Source organism: Myotis nattereri (genome assembly GCF_964212035.1).
Source record: "Myotis nattereri genome assembly, chromosome: 3".
In the NCBI taxonomy this organism is placed as follows: Eukaryota; Metazoa; Chordata; class Mammalia; order Chiroptera; family Vespertilionidae; genus Myotis; species Myotis nattereri.
Window position 1 is genome coordinate 172,502,563 of NC_138077.1, and position 22,172 is coordinate 172,524,734.

Below are 22,172 nucleotides of genomic sequence, written 5' to 3' on the forward strand. Positions count from 1 at the left end.
GACTGCCCCCCACACTGCCTGTCCCTCTGTCGTCTCAGCACTCTTTTCCTAGGGGGAAGCATCTGGTTTTCATTCTTCTTCAAGGGAATTACTCTCAACGGCCCTTTAAAACTCCATCTCGGGTTTGCATGTGTTTGGCTCCTTGCCAGCTGTGGTCTGTTGGATCCTGTGCTTTTAATATGTTTTAACTTTGGTGTCCCGGGGGCCAGGATTCCAGTTGGCTTCTGGGAGTTTGGGGGGCACATGGGCCCTTTACGGAAGACATGTAATCTGAACCACAACACTGAAACTAGGACAAACTCTTAATTTGTTGAACTTTAAATTTCAGCCATTTAATTTTTTTTCTTTCTTTTACTAACTTACGGCAACTCAAAGCAACATTTTTTAGGAGGAAGAAAAGCAACCCATGTCTGTTGACTTAGAACATGAACTAAATAAACCATATATATTCCAGAGAGTAAATCGCTGATTTGGAGTATTTTCTGAATAAGTTAGTCAATAAGCATATCTGAAGTGCCTACAATGTCTTAGGTGGTGGGGATAAAAATGTCAAATAAATCGTGGCCCCTGCCTTTAGTTCAGTGTGGGCCTGGGCAGAGGAAATAAAGAGATGTGGATATTATGAGATGAGTTCTAATAAAGAAAGAAGCATAGGCTGCTATGGAAACCCAAACGAGGGGCACCCAGGCCAGCCAGGGGGGCGGGGTCTAAGAAGCTGCCCGGAAGTGGTAGGGACCCCTACTAATTCTGGTCAGAAGAGGAGGAAGACACCAGATTCAAACAACAGCGACATTACTGTTGCACATTCTGTGAGGGAAACGTCCGAAATGATGAGATGGGGTCACAGGAGAGTTGCTTTTCCCACTCCTGCTAACGTCAGACACTGTGGCCTGAGGAGAAGCTGTTTAGTTTCACCAGTTCGTGTACAGAAAAGGAGGATCAGCCTAATCTCAAAGTGTAAAGCAGGCCCCCTACTGCTGGCCCTGCCTTTCTTCCTTCCAGTGTGCTGAGGCAGGACCATCTCAGGGCCTTTGCACCTGCTGTCCACTCGGCTGAAAGTGCTCCCTTCCCAGATAGTGCTCAGTAGTTGTCACTCGAGTGCAGTGGTTTTCAACCTTGGCTGCACCTGGGGGAGCCTTTAAAAATAGCAGTGCCTGGGTCTTCTCCCTGAAGGCTCCAGTTTAATTAGTCTGGAGTGGAGTACAGGTATTGGGAATTTTAAACCCTCTCAAGTGATTCTAATGTGCAGCCAAGGTTAAAAAGTTCGGCTTGAATTAAAGTAATCCCTCCTCCCATCACTCTAGCCCATGGCTCTTTATTATTTTATTCAATTCTCAGTATTTACTATTTGAGTACGTTTTTTACATGTTTACTTTCTGCCTTTCCCTACTAGAATATAAGCTCAGTTAGAACAGGGACTTAGATGTACACTTAGAACAGTGCCTGGCACATAGGAGGTGCTCAATAAATTTCTGTTGCATGAGTGAATGAACTTCCAGGTGAAGTTTTTATGGGAACAATTTTAATATAGGAGCTGCTTGCTAAACATATTATATCCCCTATTCTCTTAGTCACAAAAGCAAAAGATTGTTCCAAGCACAATAGAGGAAGAAATATTCAGGGTTTGAACAAGACAGAATGTGAACATACCAGACAACAGGCTGGGTTTGCAAATACAGTAAACAAAGGGGCCCCCATTCAGAGAAAGGGCATGAAGGGGTTCAGTGGCAGCTGCAGTCTCCCCAGTCTCGGTGGCAGTGTCTAGTGGTCCTAAAGCCTGAAATCTTCATCCATTGGAGGTCTCCTGTTGACCATCAGCAGAGAAATCAATAAATCTCCCAGGACTTTCCTCCATGGTCTCTGGTCTGCCGCCTGAATAGAGCTGCATATACTTGAACATGAGGATTATAGCTGGAGCGGGAGGACCCCGGGTGAAGTGGGGGCCCGTGCCCTCCTTTGCTATTTCAACCAATAGTTGAAATAGGCTGCACCTGAGAAAGGCAAATGCTGGGTTCAGGTATTCTGACAGGGAGTCGACACTGCTGGTTCCTTCCTTGTCAGGTGGAAGCTGGGCTACAATGAGGGGGGTAGGGGCTAAAAAGTCTCACAGTCACCCAAAGACATGAAAATGTGTCAGGCAATTCAGAAAACTGAGCGTTGGGATGGGAAATGTTTACCAAATGTTGGTCCCTCTCTGGGCAGGGCATTAGGATTCCAACAGCCAATGCTTTCATAAGAACCTTGGGTTGCCTGTCTGCGTCATCTGAATGCATTGGTCAGTTAGGGCATGTGCTGTGTGTTTGCTGCCAGGATCCTAGTTAATGATCTTTTCTCCCCAAATGGCCTCTGGCATTAGAGTCAGAGCTTTTAACCTCACTTATCTCAGACACCAAGGTTCCTAGGAGCCCCTGGTCCAGGCCTGAAGGTATAGAGAATGGAGGGTGTGGTTAGCAAGCTGGGAAGGGTTAGCTAAAGCCCACTAGGTCTCATTCTTGTTGAATGGGCATTGGGCAGGAAGCACAGAACAAGTCACCTCTGTCTCCTTTCCCAGCTACGAGACCACCTCCAGCGAGGAGACCAGCGGTGAGGACAGCTCCCCAGAAGACTTGTCTGACAGCGAGGTTGAGAAGAAATGTGATGGCCCAGAACATAGGTGGGGCAAGGATGATCACCCAGGCTGCAAGGCGGGGCAAGGCATCTCCGAGGGCACCTGCAACACAGGCCAGGAAAAAGGGCTTGGGGAAGAACTCCCCCTTCCCAAGGCTGAGAGGTGAGTCAGATGGGTATAGATAAGGACACGTGAACTTTTGAGACAGGACAGGGGTGTTTATTCATCCTTTTATTCAATCATTTGTTCCTTTGTTTATTCATTCACCAATTTTTTAAAATACATTTTATTGATTTTTTTACAGAGAGGAAGGGAAAGGGATAGAGAGAGTCAGAAACATGGATGAGAGAGAAACATCGATCAGCTGCCTCCTGCACACTCCCCACTGGGTATGTGTCCGCAACCAAGGTACATGCCCTTGACTGGAATTGAACCTGGGACCCTTGAGTCCACAGGCCGACGCTCTATCCACTGAGCCAAACCGGTTAGGGCTCATTCACCAATATTTATTGAGTTTCTAATCTATGCCAGATACTGTGCACTGGTATAGTACCTGGCATAGATTCACTGGTTGAACTAAACAGATGTAACTCCTTCCTTCATGGGATATACTGTCATAGATTGAGCTCTACAGATAAAGCTAGCATTGGTCTAGCACTGAAAATATGAAGGATGTGCATTCTTATATAGTTGTAAAAACAACCCTTCAAGGTAGAAATGTTTATAATCTCCACTTTGCATGTGTGGAAATGGAGGCTTAGGGAAGTTAAATGACACAGCTAGCAGAGCGGGGATTTGACCAAGTCTTTTCTAATTCTTACCCACACACTTTTCTGCCTCTCCCATTGGCTATGCTGATGTAACTCTTTGAAAGTGATGGGAGGTCATGGGGCATGATGAAAGAGGACTTTACAGTTGGGCATACCTGGATTCAAATCCCATGTCTGCACAATGTTATTTTAGACAGGATATTAAGTTGTGGTCACCTCAGTTACTTCACCTGTAAAATGTAGATAACGGCAACCACATAGGTTTGATCTCAGGACTGGATGAGGAACAGTATGCACAATGCCTACTGTAGTGCCTGCCACAAAGTAGGCCCTCAATGAATGGTAGAAATAAGTACAGTAAAAAGGGCAGTGTGCTCTGCTCACACTTCAGAGGAGCTCAGAAGCCACGCCTCATCATCAGGACACTGTAGTCACCCCATATTTCTGAGGAATGCCCTTATCCTGCGAAGTGGCCCAGTTTGAGCTGCTGAGAATGGAAGTGAAGCTAGAGAATAACCTTTTTCATCAACATGGAGACTGAAACATACATTTTTTTTCCTTTAGATATAAACCCTCCGAAGAATTTCTTAATGCATGCCGGGCATTGAGCCAATATCTGCCAGACACTGGGACCACCACCGACCAGCTCTTGGTACTCTGATTTTTCATTGTCATGTAGAGATTCCCATATTGTTTAAGCGGTTAGTTCCAACTGCGTGATGTTGGTCCCTTAGCTGAGGCAGCGATGTGAGTCCCTTTCCTCTGGGTGCTCTCTCATTTGCCCAGACCTTGCCTGTTGCCTAAGGTGATGGATTATGCTGAGAAAGTGAAACTGACAGATATACCCTGGAGAGCAAGCCTGGTGCTCAGAGGCTTTTATAAGGGTTATTAGGCATCGCACCCTGGATGTGTGTCATACAATTATTTGTGGCTTAGGCTCAAATTTGCCTTGCAAGTGGAGTGAACTGTGGGGAGAATGGGAAAGAGCATGTGGAATAGATAGAAATCATGGGTTCTATTCCCAGGAGCACCATCTATGAGATATTGGTCAAGCCAGCTCAACACTCAGAGCCTCAGTTTCCCTGTTAATAAAATAAGGGTGGTAGGCAGCATTTCTCCAATTACCCTTAAGCCCTAGCATTTAATTTTGTAGTCTTTACTCTTTTTCTGGAAGTGTACCTACTGGCAAGAGACCAAGAGCAAGAAACTACATCTGTTTGCTCCTTAACACCTTTATGGCCCATGGAGATTTAAACATGCAACAATGGGGTTCTACTTTTAATCAAGAGATACAAGCTATGAGAGCAGCTGATAAGACCCAATGTGTAACAGCTTGTAAGCATTTTCAAAGCCTGTTTTCTTCTCCTTTGCAGAACTGTAGGAGTAAAAACAATCAATTCAGCCCAACCCATTTTTTGCTGCTTTATCTTAGCTGATTTGGTAAATAGCTGTTCCCAGATTGTTAAAAACAACAACAACAACAACAAAACAAACAAACAAAAAACCAAACCAATAACTGTTGTGGATATTGATTAAAACTCCTGTTACTTATTCTTGAATGAATTATAGAACTAATTTATTCCTTAGCTCTCCACTTAAAATCTATCACTATATTCCTTAATATGAGGGTCTTTTTTCCAATTCTCCTAAAGATTCCATGGGCAAAGGAGATGTTATATAAAAAAGTGTTTCATCCACAAAAGATTCCACTATTTCTGCCTAGAAAAGTGGTTAACAGATATCCAAACCTGACACCATACCCATGTTAGGATCAGAGCACAAGACCCCTGCCACCCTACCTCAGAGAAAAAACAGGTTGTACAAGGACCTCACTCTGTAGAGCCCTGGGAGGTTAGGGAGCTAGCCCCTTTCTGCACCCCCATTTTGTAAACAAGACAAGTGAGGTTCAAAAGGCTATATGACCTCCAAGGTCACATAGCTGAGCCAGGACTTACACCTGGCCTCATTGGTTTAAGTGACTCCAAATCCAGCACTCTTTCCAGAATGAGTGTGGAATCATTTCTGATACTGGCATCCCCATGGGCAGGTCATCTAACCATGTCCCATTTTACACACTGAGGTCATGTCACACAGAGTTGATGTCATTTCCTCTGGAACTCTCCTCAATCGTGGTTGCAAGGAACTGAACCCTGTGGATAGTGGGGTCCTGCCATGGGTTATTCGACTGTTTCTCTGAAGGTCCTAGCAAAACTTAAAAGCAAAAGTCATTCCAGCACAGCTGTTTGCATTTTGTGTTGAGCATAAGTTAGTTGTGTTGTTTGCCTTGGCTTTCAGCATTGTTCCCATCAGTAAAATGTTACTTTCTGTCTGTGTCTATTGAAAACACATACGTCCTGGTCGAGTCTGGGCTAAGGTCAATATAGACTGGCTGGATGCACATGAAAGAGAAGGTCTTGGTTATCCTGTGCATACAGGGGCTGTGACCTAAACTTACAGTAGACTCGAACTGTCACCCAGCCAAGTGCTTTGTTACTGGTTACTGCATTGCGCTCCCAGGGCCCCTTTCCACCTCACCCGGGACGGGAGCAATCTCACAGGTTCCATCCTCAACCCCTCTAGCCCTGAGCCCTCCAGAAGTCAGTCTCATGGAGAGTTGGAGGGAGCAAAGGAATAGAAGTAGAAGCCTTCAAAGCTGACTTTTCCTGGTAGAAACTAATACCTCAGCTGGAGCACCCCAGGCCAGATAACCTTCCAGAATTGGAATCTTTTGGTATTTCAGAGGCAAAACTTGAACACCATCAGTCAAGAGTGGTTTCGCGTCTCTAGCCGGAAGTCATCGAGTCCTGCTGTGGTGGCTGCCTACCTCCAGCCTCACTCCCCACACTTCCTAAAGCTGCTTGTCAACTTGGCTGACGGAAACGGAAACACAGCCCTTCACTACAGTGTGTCCCACTCCAACTTCTCCATCGTCAAGCTGCTGCTGGAGACAGGTCAGAAATGGTTGCACCGATGCTCTGGGTCCCTCCTTAGAGGGCAGTTCTTGTACTCGCTTCTTTCCAGCAATGGGATTCTTTTTCTGAGTTCCTTCTGTTTTCTAGGAACGGGGCTAGGCCATTTTGCTTTTAGCATGTCATTTGTGCTTCACCACACTCTTGTGATGTGGGGATTATTTTTCTCATGTTGCAGTTGAGAGCACTGAGGCGGAGGTCACAGAACTGGTAAATGGCAGAGTCAGGCTTTGTATTCAGCCCGTCTAACTCCACATCTACACCACATTGCCTCCAGGAAGGTCACATGTTACCATCTGCGTAAGAACTTTTCACAAAGGCCATGGCGGGGGTAGAGGGACTGGACGAAAAAGGTGAAAAGATTAAGTAAAAAACAACAACAAAAACTCATAGACAGACAACAGTATGGTGATTACTAGAGGGAAATGGGGGCGGGGAGAGGGTAGAGGAAGGTAAAGGGGAGATAAATGGTGATGGAAAGAGACATGACTTGGGATGGTGAACACACAATATAATATACAGTTGATGTGTTATAGAACTGTACCCCCCCCCCCCTTAAACCTGTATAATTTTATTAACCAATGTAATCCCAATAAACTCAATTTAAAAAAAAAAGGCCCTGGCTCCATTTGGCCAATTTGACTCAATTTGATTCATTCATCCTTCATCAGATATATGTGTGGACTACAGTGAGGTCCACACTAGCTAATACTACTAGCTACACACTAGCTAGGGGTCATCTCTACCCAACAGAACTCAGTAAACTCAGTCAAATGGGGCTTTTGTCTGTCTTTTCCTTTCAGTATCCTCAGCACCTAGACCAGTTCCTGGCTCACAGTAGGTGTTGAGTGAATATAGGTGTTAAATGAGTGAGTGGATGGATGACTCCTGGGAGCTAGATTAAATTCTAGTAAACTTCCAATTCTCCAAAATTCCATTAAGCAACCTTGAGGCTCTGCACCTGAATCCATAGGTGACACACTTAATAACAGCGTAAAGTTCTCTCTGCATCCCATATCATCAGAAGAAGATGAAGGCACAATTTTAACACTGAGCCAGTTTTACTGGATTTCATTTCTTTGTAGTTTCACGGCCAGCATAATTTTAAGTGGTAGCTCAATTGAGAAAGGTACATCATAAAATGGAGATGAACATTTACTGTGTTCAGTGTTAGGGGTTTTCATTATAAAACATGAGTAACAACGACACCTACGGCTTTTTGAGTGCCTCCTCATTCCATACCGACAATCGAACCGTGACCCTTTGTGCTAACACTCTAACCACTGAGCCAAACTGGCCAGGGCCCTAAGTCTTTCCTCATGAGCAGGTAGAAAGAGTGTAAAGACAAGAATACCATTGTAGACAGTATAGTAGTAATAGCACTTATTGAGCTTTTACTGTTTGGTAGGTGTACGAAGTACTTTAAATATATAAACTCATTAAATTTACAATAACCCTATGACACGCCTTCTGTTATTATTCCCGTTTTATAGAGGGAATGCTAACACAGGGCAAGTAACTTGATCTCCTGAGATAGTTTTGTTCTTGTCCAAAAGAGACACAGTCTTTTCAGATAAGCAAACGTACAGGGAAGATTTGGTTTTCCCCTTAAGAGGTGGGATTGTTTATACAACACATAACAGGTTGATAATCTTCTACCATCTCCTATGGTGGAGAAGGATACAAATGCATAGTTACAGGGCTACAAAGCAGAAGTTTCTTTTGAATTCTCATTTAATATTTCATCTTTAAAATAAGCCAATTCTTCATTAATATGAAATGTATATTCTTAATTATTTTAACATAAAAAGTTGTGGAGTTTTTTTTCCTGTTTTTCTTTATTCTTTTAAAAAGAGAGAGAGAGAAAGAGAGAGAGAGAGAGAGAGAGAGAGAGAGAGAGAGAGAGAGAGAGAGAGAGAAGCATTGATGTGAGAGAAACACCAGTCAGCTGCCTCCCACTTGCACCTTGACTGGGGATTGAGCCCGCAGCATGGGCATGGTGTCCTGACCAGGAATCGAACTGGTGACTTGCCACACTAGCCAGGGCTTCCCCTGGTTTTCAAGTGAGATGGTGTTCCTAAGGATTTCCCATGTTTATCCTGTGGCATTGTTCAAAGCCCCTGGTACACTGCACAGCCTATCACTAGGCCTTGGAAAGGACATACAAACACAGCCATCAGCTTAAGAATTACACACAGACACACAGAGAGTGAAACCTAAAACGTGTGGCCACAGTATGTGGCCGGGGGAGTGGTGGGCTTCAGAGCCAGATAGACTTGAGCCCCGGTCCCACTTCACCTTTCCTTTGGCAGTTTACATAGCTTCGCTGACTTTCAGTGGCCTCATCTGTAAAATGGAATTGTGGTCTGTGCTCCACTTTAGGAAATAAAGTCACGGCCATTGGCCCACTTTGCCATCTGCCGTGGACCTTCCTTGCTGGGTATCCTCAGAAAACCTGTGAAGAAAAGTAGCCAGTTTTAAAGGCTGCTAAAAATAGAAAGCATCGATTCCCTCCCTGGGAGAGGATTGCTCTATTGCATTTTAACCAGCAGCATCCTGTTAACAGGCTCAGGCGTCTGGCTCCTGGCCCCTTGGGAGCTATTCCAGCGCTTGTTGCTTCTCTTGCAGGCGTCTGCAACGTGGACCATCAGAACAAAGCTGGCTATACCGCCGTGATGATCACTCCCTTGGCTTCTGCAGAGACCGATGAGGACATGGCTGTCGTCTGGAAGCTCTTAAGAGAAGGAAATGTGAACATCCAAGCTACCCAGGTAGGAGATGTGAACTGATCTCTGCTTCCATTAAGTGCGGAACCTCCCAGTTTTATTCTGCCGATGGGGTGAGAAATTCCATGTAAATCCACAGAATGTTTTTTAACCCAGGAAGGCTGGGGCTTCCAAATGGCGTGTATCCAAAGCCTGACCATTTGGTTGCTGCAAAAGCTCCTGAGACCCAGACAGGCTGGGGCAGAGGTCAGGAAGCTTGTAATTCACGTCCCAGCCTAAAATTGGACACATTCCATCTGGATTGCAATTCTCGAGCCAAACGTTCCCACAGTTAGCACCTTCGGCAGGCATGTGCCAGTTGGCCGCTCCCGGACGCCCTGCAGGCGATCCATCTTAGTCAGGAATTGCAGAGCAGTTCCGGGGTTGGGATGTCTCTGTTCCGCTGCCGGGCTCTCCTCCTTGGGAACACAGGGTAGGGGTGTTGTCCTAACCCAGGAAAGCTCTGAGCTAGACAAGGCTCCGTATGGGACAATGGGAACCTACCAAAGGCTACTGACCGGCCTTCGACCAAGAGCAAGCAGAGTGCGTCCCGCTCTCCTTTCCCCTGGAGTGATCACGGGTGGGAGACTAACTTTCGAGAACTGTGAAGGGCCTGAGCTTTTACTTTACCTCAAAGCTAGCAAGTTAGCATGCTACAGTACCCTGGGTGCTGGCAGGTGGCACCAGACTCCCGTGCCAGAGACGAAGGACAGTGTATTACAGCAGTGGTAGCAGCCACAGCATTGGCGTTTACACCACTTCCCCGAAACCCAGCTCCCCATTCCCTCAGGGCATTGTGGGGGAGGGGGGCTAGGACCCTGTGCACAGAGTGGGCTGTGTTGCTGGAGAGGAACCCTGGGCTTAGGGAACCTGAGTCTTTTATGCTGGCCAGTAAGCACGTCTGCCCTCTGTTCTGGAGGAGACAGCCTCTGTCTCCCAAAGCTGTCACTGTATGAACATCCTTAAAAAGACAGTCTGCAACAACAGGAAGCTAGTGCCTCACTCACAAGATACGCATAAATCCAAGGGACCCATGGAAAATTGTCTCCCAACAACATATTAAACTCCACTCCCCCACAACCAAAGTGATTACAGACCTAACTGATGGCAAAGTCACTTTGCAGACTTTATCTCACAGCAGTCCTATTGTTGGCGAGAAATAGACATTTATAGATTACTAGAGGCCCGATACATGAAATTCATGCAAAAGTAGGCCTTCCTTACCCCAGCTGCCAGCACCGGCTTCCCTCTGGCACCTGGGCTTCCCTCCGGCACCCGGGACCGGGCTTCCCTCGCAGCCCCGGCTTTGTCTGGAAGGTCATCCAGAAGGACATCTGGTCTAATTAGCATATTATGCTTTTATTATTATAGATGTTCTGGTTTTCACCCATTTATAGCTCCTATTGCATATGAGTCAAGCTGTTTTCATTTTAATATGTTTTCTATAAACATATGGATTTTTTTCTAAATTGACCTTCATGCAAAAGGGGATGCTTACCTATGATCAAAATTAACTCCCTTTTTTTTACAGAGGAGAAACTGATGGTCGAAGAGGGTAAGGGACTCAGCCCAGGTCATCAAAGGAGGGATGGGAATTCATAGCTGAGGCTGCTCCCTTCAGCTCCCCCTGGGGTCCTTACTATGATGAGAGGTTAAATGGGAGTGAGCTGGGAGCTGGGAGTCTCCTGGGATAAGCTGCTTATTTCTCCTTGTACCTCCAGGGTCCGCGCAGCACCTGGCGATAGCAGTGCTCTGTAAATGATCATTAGATTGTATTGAACTGGACCAGGAAGGAGGTGAGAAAGGAAGGGGCCCCGAATCAGGCAGAGAGGCAGACATGAGGACAATCTGCACATGTCAGCCGGCTTTATAATACCACTTGCAGGGACGGGTCTGGATGGAAACCTCCTGATCTGGTTAGTTCTATAAACAACCATTACCTCAGGGCTGAGTACAGGCAAACCAAAAAGCAAATGCATTCCTGTATATTGAGTATTTGTCACCGTTCTCTCTCACCCTCATAATATAACAGTGGTTACCGAGCATTTGCTAAGTGCTCAGGTCTCACAACAACCTCACCAGGCAGGTAATATTTATTGTTAGTCGTTTCCATTTGGCCAGACCATGAAAAGTCACCGATTCACACAGGCAGTAAGTGGCAGAGCCAGGACTTTTGTGATTGCCAACCCCCCTTTCTCTTCTCTAAGCCCCAGCGCTCTGGGCGGGATGCACAATCCATCAGTGCCGGCAGATTGGTGCTTTAATCAGTGAACACATCAGCAAACATGTCACTGGCACCTTTACTTGTAAGACACTGTGCTCAGAGCCACGGGGGATCTGAAAGAAGAGAACACAGTCCTTGCCTCGTTTTTGCAACCTTACAAAGCCCCATGTCCCGTCAGAGAGATGAGCCTGATCTGCCTGGAACTCAGGAGTACCATGAGGGCAAATATAATCTCATGTCTGAGAGGACTGTGTCTACACAGGAAGATCTATAAGAAATGATGGTCAATTTGTAATCAGAAAAATTACTACTTTACAATATTATATTTACAACTTTTACCTCATTTGATTTCTACAAAATCCCTGTTAGGTACATAGGATAGATCATTATTAGATTAATTTTTAAGAAAAGAGAAACCAAGATTCAGGGAAGACAAGTGAGGAGTAGAGCAGAACCAGAACCACGCCCACCATCACAAGGATGTAAGAAGCTGTCAGTGCGTATGGATTAGAAATAACCACAGAGCCATTCGAGATCTCCTTGAGACAAGAGGGCTTTGGGTGCCATTAAATGGACAATCCCAGAGGCGTTCAGAGCAGACCAAGGCTTCCTGAGGAAGTCAGACTGGGGCAGGCAGTAAGAAGTCATGGTGCTGAAGCATCCAGCCCTCATTTGTCCCATCATTGGACACGTGTCAGCACATACGAGGTGGGAGGCACTGGGGAGACAGAGATGAAAAACAGTCCCTGCCATCAAAAATTTCATTCCTCAAGAAAGAGATTGACAGGTTGTAACGCCAAGCGGTAAGTGCCATGTTGTGAATCCCATGCCTGGGAGTTGGTAGAGGGCTTTAGAGAGGATGTAGCATTTGACTAGTGTCTTAGAGGACCAGTAGAAGTGTGCCAGTGAGAAAGATGTGTCCCATCCCAAGGGCAGAGGAAAATTCAAGTCATTGGTCATTTTCTGGAGAAGTTATCCCTGAGCACACCCGAGCAGGAGAGGAGAGGAATCCTCCCTGTAGGTGGCAGCCTGACCCACCCCTGGGCTCTGTGTGCAGGGAGGCCAGACTGCGCTGATGCTGGGAGTCAGCCACGACAGGGAGGACATGGTCCAAGCGCTACTGAGCTGCCAGGCAGATGTCAACCTGCAGGACCACGATGGATCATCGGCCCTCATGCTGGCCTGTCACTGTGGCAACGCTGACATGGTGCGGCTGCTCCTGGCACACCCGGCCTGTGACAGCGGCCTGGCAGACAAGGTGAGACTCCTAGGCATTAACAAGTAGTTCTTCCCCTTCCTGTGAAGGGCCTTGCCAGCAGCAGAACTTAAGGAGCCATATGGCAATAGCAATAGACTCAACCTCAGAATTGACCTGCTGTGGGATTTAAATGAGATGAACCACGGTAAATGCTTGGAGCCTTGGGTTTGGGAAACCCCAAGCCCTAGCCTTTCACACCATCGTGAGGGAATGTAACCAGGCCTGGCCTTGGCCTTGACCTCCTCTGGTCATGGCAATAACAGCATGTGGGCTTTACGGCAGCAGCTTGGATGGGGAGCTTCTGCTGCTCATGGGGACTCCCTGAAGGCTGGATGAAGGAGCCAAGTGTACATTATGCCCACTGTCTGACAGTGATCCGCTTACAGAACAACCCGCTGCATCAAGCCAACCTGCTTCAAGTTGCAATGCCAGCCGCATGCTTCTTAAATAAGCTTCCTTGTAAAATGATGATGATAACGATGATGGTGGTGGCAATGATAATGACAATAATGATAATAGTTCATATATATCAAGTGCTTTCTCTGTGCCAGGTACCATACTAAGCATTTACCATGTTACCATCTCATTTAAAGCCCACAACTATCTTATTAGGTTGACTCTGTTGATGGCATTGGTTTGCTCACAAGAAAATGGAGGCACCGAGGGGTTAAGCAACATATCCCAGATCACACAGCAAGTGGAACCCATCTCCATCAAATTCCTAAACACAAACTCTTAGTTGCTGCATCATCGTCATTGTTGTCACATTGCAAGGTCCATGTTTCTGGTTTTCTGCTGAATTCTCAGCACCTAGTAGAGTGTCTGCCACATATCAGCTGAATGAATCAACGGTTGAATGAATGAACTACAGAGGTAAATTGTCAGGATGTGACCCTATGACTGATAATTGCAGCAGGCAGTATTTCTAGAGTACTCACAGAAACTAAGCTTTATCCATGCATTACTCACTATTCTCAATAATCCCCTGAGGTAGATATTGCAATCTCCATTTTTTTTTTAACTGATAAGGAAACAGAGGCCTAGAGAGTTTATATAGTTAACTAGAGGCCTGGTGCATGACATTCGTACACTGGGAGGGTGAGGGGAGTTCCCTCAGCCTGGCCTGTGCCCTCTCATAGTCTGGGACCCGAGGGGTCCTCAGTGCTGCCATGGAGGCAGGAGAAGCTCCCGCCACTACTACTGCGCTCGCCAGCTGTGAGCCCGGCTTCTGGCTGAGCAGCGCTCCCCCTGTGGGAGTGCACCGACCACCAGGGGGCAGCTCCTACATTGAGCGTCTGCCCCCTGGTGGTCAGTGCATGTCATAGCGACCGGTTGTTCCGTGGTTTGGTTGATTTGCATATTAGCCTTTTATTATATAGGACTAGAGGCCCGGTGCACAAAAATTTGTGCACTCGGTGGGGAGGGGGGGGGTCCCTCAGCCTGGCCTGTGCCCTCTTGCAGTCTGGGACCCCTCGGGGGATGAACACCTGCTGGCTTAGGCCTGCTCCCTGGGGGATTGGGCCTAAGCTGGCAATCAGACATCCCTCTGGCAGCCCGGCAGCCCTCGGGGGATGTCCACTTGCCAGCGGAGAACAGACCTAAGCTGCAGTTGGACATCCTTAGCACTGCTGAGGAATCAGGAGAGGCTCCCACCACCACTGCTGTACTGGCAGCCATCAGCCTGGCTTGTGCCTGAGCAGAGCTCCCCCATGTTCGAGTGCACTGACCACCAGAGAGCAGCTCCTGCATTGAGCGTCTGCCCCCTGGTGGGCAGTGTGTGTCATAGTGACCAGTCATTCCCAATCTTTCTGCTCTTAGGGTCAGTTTGCATATTACCCTTTTACTATATAGGATAGAGGTCTGGTGCACAGGTGGGGGCTGGCTGGTTTGCCCTGAAGGGTGTCCCGGATCAGGGTGAGGGTCCCGCTTGGGTGCCTGGCCAGCCTGGGTGAGGGGGTGATGGCTGTTTTCAGAATGGCCACACCCCCTTTAGGGTGGGGGTCACCACTGGGGTGCCTGGCCAGTCTGGGTGAAGGGCTGAGGGCCGTTTTCAGGCTTGCCGGCGACTGAAGCTCCCAGCCTCTCCTTTTTTTCTTTTTTTTTATTCTGGGATTTATTTACCTTCTATAATTGAAACTCTGTTGCCTTCACTGGCACTCCCAGCTCTGAGGCCGCGGCTGGCTGAAAGCAGGTATCTGGGGTTTGTTTAGCTCCTATAATTGAAACTTTGTTGTTTTCGGAGCTTAGAGCGGGCCGTGGCAGGTGGGGAACCTTGGCTTCCTCCATTACTGGAGCAAGCAAGCCTCCTGCTCGCTTCAGCTGCGTGCTGCCGGCCGCCATCTTGGTTGGCAGTTAATTTGCATATCTTGCTGATTAGCCAATGGGAAGCGTAGTGGAGGTATGGTTAATTACCCTTTTTGTCTTTTATTAGATAGGATTATCAAGTCACAAGTCACTGATTCTCAGAGTAGGGATTCAAGCCCAGGTCTAACGTTAGTATCCTTAATGTTGGCACTATAGTTTTATGCTTTAAACAGACCTCTCTATACTTTCATAACCTCTACAGTTCCAAAAGAATAAAGGCCTGGGGAGGGGAAGAGAGTCGCTTCCCTTCCCAGGGACAGCACCTCTCACTACTGTGCCACGTCTGATCTACCCTGGATTGTTCCATCAGTGAGTCAGGCTGCTTGATCTTGAAATCGCACATCGGAAGCAGGCGCTCCAATTCAGTGTCTGTAGGTCCCAGGTACCCCAGCTCTATCCCAAAGCTAGAAGCTATTTGTGGGATAATTAGAGAGCACTGACCCTCTTGAGATGCATGGTAGGGCTGCTGGAAATAAGAACCTCCTGTTATTACTAGTCAGACAAAGGATCTGCGTTAATGAGCTCCCTGCAGGGTCACCCTGGGGGAGCAGGAGCAGCCCTTTCATCTGGATCAGGCCCAGGGCCCTCTGTGGAGTGGCCACTCCTGTCACCTCGGGGAGGCCTGGGAGGCAGGCCTGTGGGACAGGTGCATGAGCTTCGGAAGTCCCAGGTTAGCTGGGCTAGTCAGGGGTTAATTGAGCATCTCCTGGACACCACTGGAGACCTGTCAGACACAAGAGGTAAGGCCTGGCTGCTTTCAGGAGGTGGGGGAACAGTCACGGTGGCCAGGCTCTGCTGTACTTCAGACAATTCCAGTGACTATCAGGAGCAGGGGCTTTAAACACTCTTGGGTTTGAAACCGGGTTCAGTGACTGTGCTTATGGCCCCTTCATCTAACCCAGGGGTGGGCAAACTTTTTGACTCGAGGGCCACAATAGGTTCTTAAACTGGACTGGAGGGCCGGAACAAAAGCATGGATGGAGTGTTTGTGTGAACTAATATAAATTCAAAGTAAACATCATTACATAAAAGGGTACGGTCTTTTTTTTCAATAGTTTTATTCATTTCAAACGGGCCGGATCCGGCCCGAGGGCCGTAGTTTGCCCACGGCTGATCTAACCACTCAGGGCCTCTGTATGCTCGCCTGCAAATGGGGATGATAATAGACACTACTGAGAGCTGAAACGAAACAACTACTAACCACATCACGGAGCCGGGGCCTGGGCATTCCCAGGCAGAGTCCGGAGGAAAGAGGGAGCATGAAGGTCTGGAGTTAGGCGGGGAGCCCATCAGAGGGAGACCGGCCCCCAAAGGCAGAAGCCAAGTAGTCAACACACTCGGCTTAGTCCAGTGGCTCTCATTTCGGGGCGATTTTGCCCTCCAGGGGGATTTGGCAATGCCATTTTTCCTTGTCACAAGTGAGGGTTCTTGACATCTCAGGTTACAGGAACAACGAAAAATTACAAATTATCTGGCAAATGAGTTATCAACATAGTGGTTTCCAGACACATCTAGGTTTCAGAATTTTGGAGACATGATTGAGCCCATTCGTAAGACAGTGGCTGCCCTCGCAGACGGTGTCCTCCAGGTCACGGTGGCCTTTCGCCTCGCCTCCCCTCGTCTCGCTGGTGGGTGCTGCCTGCGAGAGCCCCTGGATGCAGCTTTAGACAGCAGTCCTGGCAACTCCCTCTATCACTGAAACAGCCCCAGGGTATCGTGTATCAGGAGGTAACAAGGTACATTTCCTTCCACGGACATGCCCACTTCTAAGAGCTGGTCCTTAGAAAATAATTAGAAATGAGAAAATGCTTTCGGCACTTAAGTTTATGATGATGAAGACTTGGAAACCACCCAAGTCTCCAACAGAAGGGAAACAGTTCAGTAAGTTATGGAATGTTATGTAGCCAATAACAAAAGTTATGTGTTCTGATGACTGTAAGGATGTGGGAAAATCGTATAGCATGCCATGGTAAGTTCAAAATGCCAGCAGATTTAAAATTAATATGCAATGTCATTCCTCTATTTAAACCAATAACACATTCGGACAAGAGAAAAGAACGGAGGGAGACAAGCCAAAATGCTAATTCCCATGTAGGTCTCTGTAATGGAAAAAATGGAAGCGTTATTTTATTTTCTTTCCTCTGTTTTCCATTTTTAAAATTAAGTGTGTTAAAAGCAAGAGACACTTTATTCCCATTGACGTGACTTTCCCAGGAGTGAATGTTGTTTCTGTAGAAGGGGCCCGTTTCTCACGCTTCTATTTGAATCTCCTCCCCTCCTCGGCCTCTGGATGCTTGGAATAGACTTTCTGCCCCATGCACAGCCCTACTCCCAACTCGCCCTTGCTTTCTGGGGCGGGAGGCCTGCAGGATAAAATGTGTTTCTCCTTCTCTTTCTCCGCTGCAGGCTGGCCGAACAGCTTTGTCCATCGCGCTGAAACCGCCCGCCCATGTGGAAATCGCTGAGCTTCTGCAGGCCCACGCAGAGCAGGGCAGGTCCCTGAGGCCGTAGGGGCTGTGGAGGGACCGGCAGCGGGGAACAAAAGGCTCCTTCTCTGGACTCCTCCCTCGCCCTTGGAGAGGGCATGGGTCACAGCCAGAGGGCCGCCCCTCAAGAGAAGAAGCTATGTCAGATATGCGCGTACATTCCTGGGGTATCATTCTGCTCATTAGGATGCTTTGTAGTTTTGCCTTAGGTCAAGCCCCCAACGCAGGCTGCAGAGCAGGGCGAAGGAGCCAGGCTAAAGTCCCTCACGTCTCAGCCTGGCATTCTTCCTGACTCTACCCTTTGTAGCACCGCTTAGGGAGCTGGCGGGCAGGAGCACATTAGAAAAACAATACTTTTTACATGGAATTTTAAAGTGCGCCGTCTCTGGTTTTTAATCCATCATACATGAAGATGTCCTCTTGAATATGCATGTCTAGGGAGGATGGGGAGATGTACACAGTCCTCCCTGTGATCATTCTCTAGACGACCGAGGAGAATCACCTGGCAGACAGGGGAACCTGAACAGACCCCAGATGGGGCCTTTGCTCAGTTGGGGCGGACAGAGAAAGCTTAAATTCAGGCAAGATAGAAAGAAGCACACTGGCGCCAGTGCCAGATAGACCGTCTTGGCCATCTGTGGCTCCAGTTTGCTCCAAGGATATTGGGATTAATCAGGAAATCCAATCCAGTGAAGCACATCATGTGTATTGAGGCAGAGTCAGGGATGCCAGCTCTTCCGAAAGAAACAAGTGAACCGACTGAGGATCCTCCTGGGGCCAGAGACCACATTTCCTCCATAGCTGTGTCCATGCCATGTGGTAATCCCAGCTCCTTCCCCTCACAGCTGTGTCCATGGCCGTGTGGTAATCCCAGCTCCTTCCCCTCACAGCTGTGTCCATGGCCGTGTGGTAATCCCAGCTCCTTCCCCTCACAGCTGTGTCCATGGCCGTGTGGCAATCCCAGCTCCTTTCCTCCATGGCCATGTTGTAATCTCAGCTCCTCTCCCTCATAGCCGTCATGAGCAAAGCACTAGCTCCATGAAGCTAGAAGGTTTCCAAGGTCCCAGACTGCAGAACCTTCCAGCCTGGGGTGACATCTGTCTCCACTGGACGTTCTTTCTTACACTTCCACAATCCCAGGGCCCACATGCTGTAGCTCACCCAGGGTTATCTACAAATTTGTTTTTTCTTAAAGTCTCTTGGGCATAAAATCACCTTAGATGAAAAAGAAAGACAGCAAAGTTCGGTGAGCCTCACGTTGGAAACACAAACGCCTGTTTGCTCGGTACCCCTTGTGTGCGTCACCAAATCTCCTTGGGTTCCAGTTTCATTGTCTTTAAAAACAAAAATTATACAACCTACCTCCTGGGGGTGTTGTGCAAGGCACAGCTGATGGGAGTTTGGGAATCCAGTTTTAATCCATAGAGACTGACTACAGAAGCTTTCCACTGGGATCATAAGAGAGGCTCCAAGTCCCCAAGCAGGACACTGGCATATGGCAGTATTGCTCAGAGGTAGGGAGAATGGAGCAAATAATAAGCTAAAAATGCTTTAAATGGGGTTATTTTGACCTCAAAGCACAAGAGCAAACCCCCACATTAATAAATATTCTACTCCAGTGGCTCTCACACACTGATACACGTGCAGATCCCTGGAGATCTTGTTAGAATGTAGGAGGTCTGGGAGGGGGAGGGGCTGCGAATCTGCATTTCTAACCGGCTCCCAGGGGAAACCAATGCTGCGGGGCCACACCACACTTGGAGTAGCAGGGCTCTGGCCTTTGACTGTTTCTGTTTCTCTATTAAAATGCTGCCCCTCAATCTTTGGGTCTCAAAGTTTCTTTGCATTTCTCTGCTCTTGGTTCTTGGGAATTTGCAATGTTTTATTTGCTGTTATGGGGGTCAGTGTCCCGTGTTGCCAATTTAGGCTCTATTTCTTTTATAAAAAAATAATTTTGTATGTTTTTATTGATTTCAGGGAGAGTGAGAATTATTGATAGGCTGCCTCCTGCACGCCCTCTGCTGGGGAGCGAGCCTGTACCTTTAGGCTTCCTGGAACTGAAAGATTAGTGATGTCACTGGAAAAGGAAGAGTAAGAGGTGAGGTGAGGTTCTGTGCCAGGCAGAGAAACCGTGCTGAAAAGGAAGAACTATCGGAGAGCAGACATGTGGGGGCCTTCATTCAGTTTAATAGGACTGTCATAGAGAGTTTGAGTAAGATGCTGAGATAAAAGGGGAGATTGGGAAGTGGTGAGACAGATAAAACATGGGACCAAATCACAAAGTGCCCTAAAGTTATGATAAAGCTTTGTTCTAAAGGCAATGGAAAGCCCGGCTGGTGTGGCTCAGTGGTTGAGCATTGACCTATAAACCAGGAGGTCACGGTTCCATGCTAGGTCAGGGCACACACCTGGGTTGAGAGCTTCGATCACCAGTAAGTGAGGTGCAGGAGGCAGCGTTGATGTTTCTATCTATCTCCCTCTCCCTTCCTCTCTCTGAAACCAATAAAAATATATTTAAAAAATAAAATAAAGGCAATGGAAAGCTACTGAAAACCAGATTTATGATGGAGAAATTGATTTACCTAGCTCTCATTTAACACAGATTTATCAGATACCCACTCCCTTCTAAATAGGGTGTTTGGGGCTGGGGATATATAAGCAAGGTAGACAAGAACTTACAGTTTAACAGGGAAGGAAAACAAGTCATCACGAAACAACAGGATGCATGTTGTGACTGGCAAGGACAAGGTTCATGGGGACACATAGGAGGGATCCTCAGCCTAATCTGAGGGTGGGGAGGGCCCAGGAGGGCTCCCTGAGAATAGTTATGCTATCTGAAGGGTGCATAGGCATTAGCCAGGCAAAAAGGGGCAGAGTAAGAAGCATGCATAAACCCTCTAGACAAGAAGTATTGATTTGGGCATTAAAAGAACTTCAGTGTTCCAGGAAAGAAGAAAGACAAGATAGAAAGGAAGGAAGAGTGCAAGGTGAAGCCAGGGAAAAAGCCACTGCAGCAAATTTGGATTTGAAGGAAATAGGAATACAGGAAGCAACACTCAGATTTGCATTTTAGAAAGAGTACTCCATTGGTAGGTTGGGGGCGGGGGGGATGAGTGACGTTTATTCAACAGACACTTGTGGACTATCTGTCCTGGGTCCTGGACTCTAGAGTTCATGATTTGGTGGAGGAGACAGATGCAGGCTGACAACCACTATGAATAGGATGAGTAATGGAGGTCTGAAGAGGGCTGTAAAGACGTACTTGGCCAGAGGGAGTCAGGGAAACCTCACAGAGGAGGTGGCCCTTGATCTAAGCCATAGGCAGTGGAAGAAGGAGTTTGCCAGGGCATTCTAGATAGAACAGCAGGTATAAAGATGTGAAGTGTGAAAGACCATGGCTTCTGAGCAATGGAAAGAATTGCAGAATGACTCTAGTTTAGGTGGCATGGGGGAAGTGGCTGAAGAGTAGATTTAAGAGGAAGGTTAGTAGATATGCTTGTACATTGAGATAGGAATTTGGATTTAAGCCTCTCATTTGAGGGGGAATCAGAGACCTCTTTGAGAACATGAAGCTCTATTCAGAAAAATGCACATAAATCTGCATGTAATTTCAGGAATTCAGAAATCTGCTGTTAAAATCTCACTGCTGTGGACGGTGGGGAGCCATTGAAGAATTTCTAAATGATGGAGCCAGATCAGATTTGCCCTTTTAGAATGTTCACAGAAGGAGGCTGGAGAGAGAGACTGGAGGCGAGGACATCAGGGAGGAGGTTGTCCTCAGACACTGGGACTAGGGCAGTAAGGGCCCAGTTCTCGATGACACCTGTGGGGAAGAAGGAGAGGGCCTAGGCAGTGATGGCGAACCTTTTGAGCTCGGCATGTCAGCATTTTGAAAAACCCTAACTTAACTGGTGCCATGTCACATATAGAATTTTTTTTATATTTGCAACCATAGTAAAACAAAGATTTATATTTTTGATATTTATTTTATATATTTAAATGCCATTTACAAAGAAAAATCAACCAAAAAAATGAGTTCGCATGTCACCTCTGACACGCGTGTCACCTCTGACACGCGTGTCACCTCTGACACGCGTGTCATAGGTTCGCCATCACTGGCCTAGGGGGATGTGCCAGGAGGTGATGACACACTGGATGGTAAAGAGGGTCAAAATGAGTGATAGGAAAATGGTGGCACCATTGTCCCCAATATCCATTCTTCCCTTTCTCCATAGAAATAGAATCTCCAAATTTCAGCTGGACACATGGCCACCCAGAACAGAGACTCCACCGTCCAGCTGCCCTTGTCGCTTCATGTGGCCACATACCTAAGTTCTGGCTAATGAGATGTGAGTGAAGTGATGTATGCAAAGTCCGACTCCTGTGTGCAAAGGAAAGGGAAGTGCTTTGCCCCTTCCCACTGGCTGGTATATGGTAACAATCCAGCTTGATCCATGAGGATGGGGCCAACACCCTAGTGATCACAGCAAGGCAGAAAGAGGTAGGCCCCAACACCATAAACCCATCAAATCTGCTCTGGACTGCTTATTCCCTTTGGATATGTAATCCTATCTAATAATAGACAAACATGGTAATTAATTAATACCCCTCCCATTGGCTAATCAGCACGATATGCAAATTAACCACCAACAAAGATGGCGGCTAATTTGCATACTGCAGGCAGGGCGGGACAGCGCCATCCTGCCTGCCCTGATGCCATCCGGGCCT

The 22,172-nt window shown here is 47.3% G+C and overlaps 1 protein-coding gene across 1 annotated transcript in view; it reads left to right on the forward strand.

The window, feature by feature from the left end:
- Nucleotides 1–19,262, forward strand: part of KANK4 (KN motif and ankyrin repeat domains 4) — a gene marked incomplete at its 5' end in the record, with an annotated part of 29,319 nt that extends 10,057 nt beyond the window's left edge. Inside the window, 6 exons of the mRNA XM_081085317.1 lie at nucleotides 2,552–2,770; nucleotides 3,943–4,030; nucleotides 6,119–6,329; nucleotides 8,976–9,118; nucleotides 12,394–12,594; nucleotides 17,365–19,262. Coding sequence (XP_080941443.1) covers nucleotides 2,552–2,770; nucleotides 3,943–4,030; nucleotides 6,119–6,329; nucleotides 8,976–9,118; nucleotides 12,394–12,594; nucleotides 17,365–17,469 — 967 coding nt within the window. The 3' untranslated portion in view covers nucleotides 17,470–19,262. The remainder of the gene's footprint in view (nucleotides 1–2,551; nucleotides 2,771–3,942; nucleotides 4,031–6,118; nucleotides 6,330–8,975; nucleotides 9,119–12,393; nucleotides 12,595–17,364) is intronic.
- Between the last annotated feature and the right edge of the window lie 2,910 nt (nucleotides 19,263–22,172).